General features: G+C 45.1%; 1 protein-coding gene across 6 annotated transcripts in view; it reads right to left on the bottom strand.

Moving 5' to 3' along the window:
• Positions 1-3,018: 3,018 nt before the first annotated feature.
• Positions 3,019-11,152, bottom strand: part of LOC105467111 (actin binding LIM protein 1) — a 389,869-nt gene continuing 381,735 nt past the window's right edge. For all 6 annotated transcript variants that reach the window (XM_011716586.3, XM_011716634.3, XM_024788344.2 and 3 more), the window contains 3 exons: positions 11,075-11,149; positions 9,717-9,797; positions 3,019-8,252 (listed from right to left, as the gene is read on the bottom strand). In XM_011716586.3, coding sequence (XP_011714888.1) covers positions 8,139-8,252; positions 9,717-9,797; positions 11,075-11,149 — 270 coding nt within the window. In that variant the 3' untranslated portion in view covers positions 3,019-8,138. The remainder of the gene's footprint in view (positions 8,253-9,716; positions 9,798-11,074; positions 11,150-11,152) is intronic.

The following is an 11,152-nucleotide window of genomic DNA, read 5'->3' as shown; positions in this document are numbered from 1 at the left end:
GAGTAGGCTAGGACAATCCTCCTCACCCAGGAAAACCCTCTGGAGCAGCTGAGTCCCAGCCTGGCACCTTTGCTTCCAGTTTGAGGAGTGCCATGCTGGGTGGCCACAGTGCTTTGGAGGCACCTGTGCCCCTCTCTGCATGACACTTGCCCATAGGCAGAGTTTAGGACTGGAGAAATGGGCATTTGAATCCCAGCCCCACTACTCAGAGACAGTCTCTCTGGGTCTGTTTCCTTAACTAAAATGGAAGCAACCTAAGGAACTATATGAAAGAAACCACAGAATATGTTTAGTTCGGGGCTGGGCAAACAGTACTTATTACATGGCAGCTACTTCATGAATAAAAGCCTTTTTTTTTTTTTTTTGAGATGGAGTCTTGCTCTGTCACCCAGGCTGGAGTACAGTGGCACAATCTCAGCTTGCTGCAAGCTCCGCCTCCCGGGTTCACACCATTCTCCTGCCTCAGCCTCCCAAGTAGCTGGGACTACAGGCGCCCGCCACCACGCCCAGATAATTTTTTGTATTTTTAGTAGAGACGGGGTTTTACCATGTTAGCCAGGATGGTCTCAATCTCCTGACCTCATGATCCGCCCACCTCAGCCTCCCAAAGTGCTGGGATTACAGACATGAGTCACCGTGCCCGGCCTGAATAAAAGCCATTTTAAGTGCAGGCTCTCGTTCTGTAGGATTCTCATAATAACTTTTGTGGTAGGTATCATTATTATTCCTCTTTTATAGACATGGAAGTTGGGGCTTAGAGAAGTTAAACAATTTGTCAGTTATACAGATAGCTATTGGTGGAGCTGGAACTTGAACCTAGGCAGCCTGATGCTATACCCTGCACTTGCTGCTGAGTAATACTTCTGGTTATTATTACTACTAATTAGCACATCTTCAAGGAATCTCTTAGACTATGCTTGGATGGACAGAGTGCTGTTATTGAAGTATATAAAAGAGGTTGTGGGCTTATTTTAATCCTGGAGTATTTATATAAAGACTAGAAGGAGAATCCATGAGGAAGGTCCTGTGAAAACAAACGAAATGACTAGAGGGAGGGGTAAAGAGCCCAGAGTGAAAACTAAATCATTCTCGAATGACTATTTAAAATAATACTAGTCCTTATTCAGCCACCTAAGTGCTCATGTGCTATACTTTGGCAACAGTCTTCTGATGGATATTATTATCTTGTCCATTCTGCAGATGAACAAATTGAGGCTGAAGAGAGGCTAAATGGGCTCCAAGAAACACAGCTGGTGAGTAACCCCCAAACTGTTCATAAATGCGCACTGGTGGCGGTGTTGGGGCTCATGGCCAGACTGAAGGGCACTGGCCGGTCTCACACTAAGAACCCACTCTGCACCGCGCCCTGGGAGCTTTAGAATGTGGGACACAGTCCTTGCCCTAACAAAGTCACAGGGAATGGCATGTGGAGGATAACAGCATGGGATCTGAAGAGGGCAGACCTGGAGAATTCTAGCTCTGCTGCTCACTGGCTGAGTGATTGAGCATGTTTGATTAGACTCTGAGCTTTGGTTTCCTATCTGTATAGTGGAGCTAAAATTGTCTACTTTGAAAGGCTCTCATGAGCAACATAGTTATGCCAAGCTAGGGTGCCTGGCGCTCAGCACAGAGATCTCACTACAGTTCAACTGAAGAGCAGAAACCCATGCAGCTAGCAGTACAACATTTGCTAAGTACCGACCTTGAGGTTAGACTAGAGGCATGCAAAGAATCACATGCAGGTTGGGCTGGCCCATTAAGACAGGCTCATAGAAAGGGTGTGAACTTGGGCTTGTCTTTAATTTGGAACAAATGGAGCCCATGGGAAATTCACATGGGTAACTCCAGAGCTGATGGGTAGCTGTTTTTAAAGAGTCAACATTGCTCATTACTTCCTTTCCCTGGGGCCAGGTCCTCTCTGCTCCGCCACCTCCTTGAAGAGTTGGGCATTGTAAAGAAGAAATGCCTTTGATAAAGCTGCCTGGGAGGGAGCGAGCATGGTATGTCCTGGGAACTTGCAGTGGTTTGGCAAGCTCTGAAGGCAGGGTACCGGGGGAGAGGCAGCTGAGCAGTGGGTGAGGCGAGATCCACTCCCAGCAAAGGCGGTGTGAGATTCACTGACTCAAGTCTAGCAACTGAAGTGAGGCAGGAGTCACCTTCCACTGGAGAGGTGGCCACCAGAGCCAAATCCCACAGAGAGTTCATAAGGACTGGAGATGACCCCTAGCTATGGTAATTATGGACCACAGCAGGGATGCTTTCCCATGGGTGGAGGCAGAGGTGAGTAGAACACAGACCTTGAGCTGAGGTCTCCCGGCCTGTTTTCCATGGTGGTGAACTAAACATGCCAACTGTCTTGAAAACAACCTGTATCCCGCTTCCAGGGGAGGGTCATGTGAATGCCAGTGTGATTGCGTCCTGGGCAGGCTCAGCAGACACAGAGCAGAAGGAAGGCTATGGTTGGAGTGGGCCATCTTGGACAAAGATCCTTGTATTTTCTGGCAAGCCTAAAATCTTGGCAGTGACGATAACGAGGAAGTTAACATCTACAATTTCTTCATGTAAAGTTTGATCATGCAGGGATGCCCAAAATTGGAAGGATGTTTTTCTCCTACTGCATTCTAGCTCCTTACTAAAAAGTGGCCCACACTCATAGTGGCTCAGAAACTTCAAACCTCCTCAAATCCCCAGCTTTGTCAAAATGATGGGACTATCCCTGCTGTGTCACAAACCAAATCAAACACCCGCGACACAGCACAGTGTAATGGCTCTACAAAACATTTCTTTCCTTTGGACAGCTTGGTCAATATGGTCTGGGTTATTGGACATACAGTCCTGGAATATCTTGTTGTTATTTGTTGCGTTTTTCCACCTGCATGATAAAAATGCATTCCCACAGCCTTGTGTTCATTCTGATTTTGTTTTGGTTACTGGAAGTTGCATTGGTGCTTTTTAAAGCGAGACAGACCTTCAAAGGGAGCCAGGGAACAAGAAATGAAGCACAGGGATGGAGGCGTCTACGAATAAAGCACACAACTTTATTCATGAAGTTGTGAGTATGACAGTGATGCAGAGTATATGACAAAGGAGTGCAGTGAGTGCTGCTGGCAACAGGAGCGGGGAGCAGGTCGGGATCACAGGCACAGCAGCGCGGAGCCGGCAGGGCCACCTCCTCCTCTGCACACAAGCACGTGGCACTTAGCGCACCGACACACACCTGCTCAGTTTCACGGGGAACACGACACAGCTTCTCAAAAGGAATTCTTCTAAACATTTGCTTTCCTATTTCCAAAAGGGGAGGGAGGGCAGGAAGAACCATACGCCTTCCAACAATTGAAATAATTCCATAAACTCAACGTAAAATGAAAGAACTCAGAGAGCTTCAATGCAAAGTCATCAGCAACTCACAGTAACCACACACATCATTGGACAAGTCTGTACATAAAACCCCAAAAGAACATCAGTTTTGTGGACAATGGTTTCCTCTGCTGTAAAGAAACATATACATATATGATCAGTAAGCAGCTCACATCTTTCTGAATGTCAAGGTCTACAGGATTGTCTCTGTCCACCTTTGGTCAATGGGTTCAGGAAGTGACTCATGGGAACTTCACTCTTAGGAGAAACACTTTTGGGATAATTTTATTGAGTAACAACCACCACTCAATTACACTAAGCTTCAGAAATTGTTGGATTTGTTTAATTTTGCCATGTACATATACATTGTTTAGAAAGTTTCTTTTGGCTTAAACTGACCATTTCCCCCTTTCTTTTTGAGTTTTCCATGATTAAACTTGCCCAAATAAAAAACATAACAATCCATATGCAAAGCGTATCTGTCACCACCTCCCACTGCTTCCTGGGCAGCAAACGGAAAAATAAACAGCGATTTAAAAAAATACCAAAGTGAAGGTTTCTCTTTCTCCTATCACAACATAGTGGGTAGTTCCCTTAAAGTACATCATTGCTATAAGTTGGTATCACTGCAGATCTCAAGTCCCAGATAATCTCTTTTTCTGGATAGAAAGTTATTCAAAAGGGGGCACAAAAGAGCAAGCTTTGGGGCATACTGACAAACACTTCATTGGTTAGAAGAGACTAATTTTAAAAATCAAATAAAATCGAGGCTGGCATAAGAAGTACAGATTAAATACAGATTAAATAGCTACCAGAAACACAGAAGAGGTGGTTCATAAAAACTGAGATTGCTTCAGAGGACACGGGAGTATTGATGAGACAGTCCATTTTCCTTCTACCATCTTCCATGACAGTCAAGAAAAGGGTTCTGTGAGCACCCAACCTGGAGTGGCCACCTGTCCCTTCCATACACAGGAGGATGCTAAGACCCAGTTAGCTTTAAATGGTTTTTAGAAAGACCTACCTAGTCAAAAGGGGTTAATTTGAATTTTTCAAACTTGCAAAAGCATATACATTTGATATCATCATCTGAGAAGCAATTCTTAGAAAAAAATGTTTGCTTCAATGCCTAAAGAAATCCAGTGAAAGTTTTAGAAACATTACCAGCTAGACATCTCCGAGTTAGAGTTGATTGATATACTGGACTGGGATGGAGAGGATGAGAACTGAAAAAGAACTGCTCCAGCCTCTGCCTCAGAAGAGGAAACTCAGCTTGGAGATGACAGAATTGGGTAGTGGAGTAGATACTAGAGTCCATGATAGATAGAAAACTACCCCCATTAAAAAAAAAAAAAAACTCATTAACTCTAGTTTATCTCTTTGAGGTTTCAGAGAACAGGCAGTTTATGTGAAGTTATTGGAGACGTCATATTAAGAACATTTCATAACTAACCCCAAACCAAAATGTAGATGCATAGCTAGCTGTGCAAGTTTCCCAATGCTCTTCCTATCTCCTAATAAGTCACACAGAAAGACTATGTGATAGCCTGGACTTTCTTGAAGAAATTTTAAAAGAACTGATTTTCCTATCATCATAGAGGCCCCTTTTACTTCATGCCATCAGTATGCACTTAAGAGTCCCAAGGAAGTCATATGTTCCAAAATGTAGCCCTTTACATAGGCACCAGGGAAGCCTGCCATATATATAATCCCCTTCCTAGGGTGAACAAGCTCCATTAGTTTGAGTGTGTTAATAATTGAAATTTTCATGTGTAGTACAGGGTGGGGTGAAAGCAGACCAATACCCATCTTGTGTGCTGTGACCTGGATGGACATTTTGAGGGCAAACATGCTGAGCCTGGTTTAACCAAATGGACAGGCATTCTAGCCCACACATTCGATCTGGCAGTTAGCAAGAACCAGGTTGCCCCATGACCCATCCCTCCAGCTGGAGCCTTCTGCTGGGAAATGGAGTAGGGGGCCCACTCTGCATTATGGTTTCCAATGACCCCTCCCCAGAGCACAGCATTATTCTGCTTGCAGACAGGAGGCTACTGGTGCTTTCTGGCAATGCATTTCTGCAAGGTGCAGTTTAAATGAACTCATATTGGACTTGATATGGAAAGAAACGTTTTTTCTTCTCAAGTTGGATGCAGAACTGAGTTTAAAAGATACAAGGGAAGTAGGGTTTCATTAGTGGGAGCTGATTTAGGGTTCAGTTCTTTATCACTGCAATATTAGGCAGGCCCCTTAACTCCTAGTCTCTATAAAATAAGGAAGGGGGTTGTCCCAGTTTTCAGTCTAATGTCCCCATTCTATGACAGACCCATGTATTCTTTATGTAGACCAAGGAAGAGGAATTTTAGCAAAACTACTTGATTACGCCCATGTACCTCCCAATGCCTTGATTTTTCTTATATTGACATTAGATCTGCACATGTCTGGGTGATAATTCATTAATCAATGTAAAACATGCAGACCCTTTATTAGCTCCATAATGAAAAAAATCTCTCCACCAGCCAAGTGCTGGGACCCATGTGGCCACCATTGTTATTGACAGGTAAGGAAACATTGGAAATGCACCATCCTCTCCATCCCCACACTTTCCAGAGTAAAGCAAGGACGAGGACACCCAGGCATTGTGCCAAGGCTGCCAGAGCAGGAGGGCACAGAGCGAGGATGGGACAGAAAAAGCATGGAATAAGCAATAGGCCACTGAGACACCAAAGGCTAAACTGCAAACTGCAACGTGGCTTCCAACCAAGACAGAGCTGGTCTCATCTGCTTGTGGCCACCCTGTCAGAGCCATTTGCTAAATATGTTAGTAGGTCCAACACACACACACACACACACGAGAATAGTCCTCATTCAGTGCATAGCAATGAAAGGCTAGGACAATTTAGATTCCTTAGGTAAGAGCACAGGAGGATGCTATGAAACAGTGATTGTTCATTCCAGCCCCCAAATGACAGCAGTGAGCCCCGTGTCAGAGGCTGCAACACAGACTCACAAACTATTCTACTTGCTTTTTGACCACTCGTGTCAGAGACACAGCTTGTAATCCTAATACTTGGTGCCAGCAGGAAGCACTTCAGAACTTTTGTTCTTAGTGGCATATGAAGGTAAATTCAAATACTTTCTTCTTTGGCTTTAAAACAGAGTTTAAATTCTTAAGCACAGCCCCAAAGCACGATAATAAAGTGGCTTACCCTCCTGGGTGTGGAGTTACACAAACTCTCCCTCATCTAACTCACGTCGGGAATCATGATGTGGTTTCGCGTGCATGCACGTGTTGGGGATACCCTAGGCTCAAATTCGAATCTAGTGTTGCAGACTCCGAGGGACTCTGGTGAGATGCTCTGACCTCCACACCCCGCCTCATCCTTCCTTTGTGGTTCTCAGTCTGATCCTGCCATGAGCTACATCAGCGCCAACACCTTTCCACGAAGGAAGTGATGTTGGGGGCGCAGTTTAGCCTCACTCTTTATCTTTGCGTCATACACATTCAGTGAAAATGTCTTTAGAAACTGCAACACAGTGGGACATTCAAGCGGAAATTAAAAAGCACAAGCACGCTCCCAAAATTGCTCTGGGTGAGTGAAACCAACACACGTGCACACACCCACGAAGTCCACAGAACCGGGCAAGAAGAAAGCTGAAAAGGCCAAATTAAATCTGTTTGAAGGAGTCTACTTCAGAGTTGTAGAGATTTAAAAGAGAAAAACATGTCTTTCCTTAGCCTATTATTATTGAAAGAAACCTTACAAACCAACAACAGCATGGGCTTGATCTGATTCGTAGGATGCCAGAGAGGCAGCAGAGGATAACGACCAGAAGAACTAGAGTCAGTAGGACATGGGACTGGCTTTTGTTTTGTTTTGTGTTTTGGCCATGAGCGATATGGCCCCGAGGCAAAATCACCTAATGGCATGCCACTGGGCCAGTCTGGAGGCAATTTGTGTTTTTCCTTTCTTTGCAAAGGTGGAGCTCCAGACAGCTCCTGTCCTAGGTGAGGAGCAGGAACCAGACCTGCTATGGGAAGCAGAAAGAGTTAAGGGAAGGTTCCCTTTCATTCCTGTTCCTTCTCTTTTGCTTTTGAACAGTTTTTAAATATACTAATAGCTAAGTCATTTGCCAACCAGGTCCCCGTGAACGGCAGAGAACAAGGAGCTTGTTAAGAATTAATTTTGCTGTTATTCACCCCATTCAAACAGAGCTGCCCTGTTCCCAGACAGAGTTCAATTCCTGCCAGGGCACAGGTGAGTAACATGAAGCCAGTCAAGAAAGGCGAGTGTGAAGTCACTGCCGCCCCATGGACAGACCCCTCACTCTTCCTTCTTAGCCACAGCACAACATAATAAATATATTTATACTTTGAAATTATGACAACCGATTTCTCCCATGCGGCATCCTAAGGACACTTGCTGGCTCTTATCAGGACAGTCAGCACTGTTGTTGGACAACAGGTAAAGGGGGGAAAAAAAAGAAAGAAAGAAAACAATGCAGCTCCTGTTGTATACATAAGGTATGTGAAAAGGTCACACGTGGACACTACTCTGTGTTTCAGAACATAGAAATTTCTACGTCATGCTTCTTGGCAAGTGTTACTGTTGGCTGGCCCAACATTTGACTCATGGGTGTTCTAACCAGACTTTCTCTTTTTGGCGTTGCTGAGCGATGGTAGTTTGCAAATCTTCCAATCAAGTTTGGGCCTCAGTATGACATCCTATGGGGCACCGCCACTGTCAGTCCTTTCTCTAATTGCCATTCATGAGTGGGACTTAGAAGAGTTTTGCTTTTTTCTTCATGTCGTTGCGTCTCCAAAGAGGTAACTTGTCAAACTCCTGTATGGACATTCCAAAGATTTCCCGAAATACTTCAGGGGCTAAGTGGCGCTGGGAAGAGGAAAAAAAGAGCAGCTGTCAGTCCTGATGGCCACACAAATGGCCTTGAGCATTGCTCTACAGTTTATATAGAGTCATTCTGAAGAACAAGGCAGGAGAACGGGAGAGGAGCTGATCTTTAATGCTTGTGACATCAGTATTCCTTACCTGGTTGGGCCAGGTGAGGAGCCCTTCCCGTCAGATAAAACAGCTGGCAGAGTGTTAATGGGGATTATAATAATAACACTGATCGGTGATGGGACACAGAGAGGTGATTTATTACATTGGAGACAACTCCACTCCAGGTCCTTAGAACGTTGAGAAGATGCAGGGAAAATGGACTAACACAATAGAAAGCCAAAGAAAATGACCTCCAGCATGGTCCCTGGGGAGCCCCGGGGCTTCCTCCTGGCTGAGGAATAGGAGGTAAGGTGGATGTCTGTTCTACTGAGAAGACTTCCATCTGTCATTCTCCCTGAGAAAAGTTCCCCCAAGATCCTGGAGCCTTTATTCTCTGTATCTCTATACCAAGGTACTGCCTTTTGTCAGGAAACAGTAATCATTCTTTCTGAGACTGGCAGCCAGGGTTTTTCTTCATTAAAATCATTGGGATGGAAAACTAATACAAAGATTAGTCTTCCATGTCTAAGGAGATCTTGGCTATGTGTACCCAGATAACCCTTCAACAGGGAATGTGGAAACAGCCAAGAAGGAAACTTGTCCAGTATAAATCAGTATAAATCTCTCTGCTGAGAGCCTTTGCCGCTGCCACAGCCTACCATGAACTCAACCCCAGCTCAGGGGAAGATAAGGATCTGAGACTATCTCAAGAGAAATAGAGACTCCCATTTTGAATCACCAGCTATAATTATGGCAACATCAAGTTTCAAAGAAAATGACTGAAATCATTCTGTGTCTCCTGGGTCATTATTTTGCTCTTTTTCTCTTTTTCTTTCTTTTTTTTTTTTTTTGAGATGGAGTCGGGCTCTGTTGCCCAAGCTGGAGTACAATGGTGTGATCTCAGCTCACTGCAACCTCCACCTCCTGGATTCAAGCAATTCTCCTGCCTCAGTCTCCCAAGTAGCTGGGATTACAGGCGCCTGCCACCATGCCCCACTAATTTTTGTATTTTTAGTAGAGACAGGGTTTCACCATGTTGGCCAGGCTGGTCTCGAACTCCTGACCTCAAGTGATCTGCCCACCTCAGCCTCCCAAAGTGTTGGGGCTCAGGGCATGAGCCACTGTGCCCACCTCTTGGTCATTCTTCTGGATATTACTAGGCATTTTTATGATGATCTAAGTGAAAACCTGGATTTTTTTTTTCTCCAAAGTTATTTCTTAGTTCTACCTATGACATGAGGGTGATCTTTTTGATCTTTTTGTTTTCACCGAAGAAATCAAACACTGCTTAGGGGACAGTTGGGAGAAGTGCATAGGGATCTGCAGTTGGGACTGGACTTTTCTGTTTTGCTTTACCTCCAGCCTGGTTCTGTCCACCTCTCTTAGGATTTTGTTTCGCCCTCTGTTGGTCACCATGAGCATTTCATATGGAAATATCTGAGAAGAAAGAAAACACCTCTTCTAGAACACCACAGTCCATTTTATTAACAAGCAGAATCCACCTTAAATCTAGTACTCCCAAGACAGAGCTTCCAAGAGACTGTCATGACAGAATCCGAGTGATGGGTCTTCCTTTTGCAAGGCCAGTGGAAGCTCCAGTTTCCAGGGGACAGGGACAGAATCTTAGACATTCTCAACTCTCCACCAGCGTCTCAGGTAGCACTGAGCCTTAGGGGGCTTTGTTGAGTGGCAGAACACTAACTTATTATGTATTGGGATGCAGGTAAACGTTAGAAGATAATGGAAATTACAGGCACATGTGTTTTTATTTTTATTTTTATTTTATTTTATTTTGAAACAGGGTCTTGCTCTGTTGCCCAGGCTGGATGCAGCAGTGTGATCACAGCTCACTGCAGCCTCGACCTATCAGGCCCAGGTGATCCTCCTACCTTAGCCTCCCGAGTAGCTGGGACTATAGGCACATGTCATCATGCCCAGCAATTTTTTTTAGTTTTAGTAGAGATGGGATTTTGCCACATTGCTCAGGCTGGTCTTGAATTCCTGAACTCAAGCAATCTACCTGCCTTGGCCTTCCAAAGTGCTGGGATTACAGGCATGAGACACTGTGCCCAGTCAACGTGTTACCTTTTACACGATGCTATTATAGGGCAGGATGCCTTTGTGCTGGGGTTAACAATCTTGTTCCATGACTAGTCATGAATCCATGGGGCCAGGCAGGCCCCGAAGCAGTCCTCTGGCAACTGCCATATTGAGATAAGCTCTGGTTATGGTCACCAGGGAGCATGAGCCCTTGGACAACTCTGAAGGTACAGGGTACTCTGGAGCTAGGGTGGCCAGGCATCCCAGTGTGCCCAGGACTGAGGTTCTTGAAATGCAGGGCTTTCAATGGTGAAACAGCGACAGTTCTGGCAAACTTGGACATGTTGGTCACCCTACATGGAGTAGTCTGCAGCCACTCCACTCAGCACTGGATATGCTCCGTAATGCACATGGCAGAGGCCAAGAAAATACCTTGGCCATAGGGAGAGAGGCACTGGCGCCTCACTGTAAACACACAGTATCACGCCCAGTAAGGGTTTAACCTGCTGAACTGATGTGGGCAAAACAGCAGAATGGCAAGGTGCATATTCATAACATGGCTCACCTGAACACACCAGCCTATAACGCTTTGAGAATGATGAAAAGATAGAACATCAAATCTGTTTAGGGTTACGTCATTCCCATATGAGAGGAAAAAGAACAGCTGCACTTGCCTTTGGTTCCAACATGTTGGGCATAGACACTCCTCGGTCCATTCTCATCGCAGGCATGTGGCCATCTGGGAGTGTCTG

Source organism: Macaca nemestrina, chromosome 9, assembly GCF_043159975.1.
Source record: "Macaca nemestrina isolate mMacNem1 chromosome 9, mMacNem.hap1, whole genome shotgun sequence".
NCBI lineage: Eukaryota > Metazoa > Chordata > Mammalia > Primates > Cercopithecidae > Macaca > Macaca nemestrina.
This window is presented reverse-complemented; position numbering and strand designations above follow the sequence as displayed.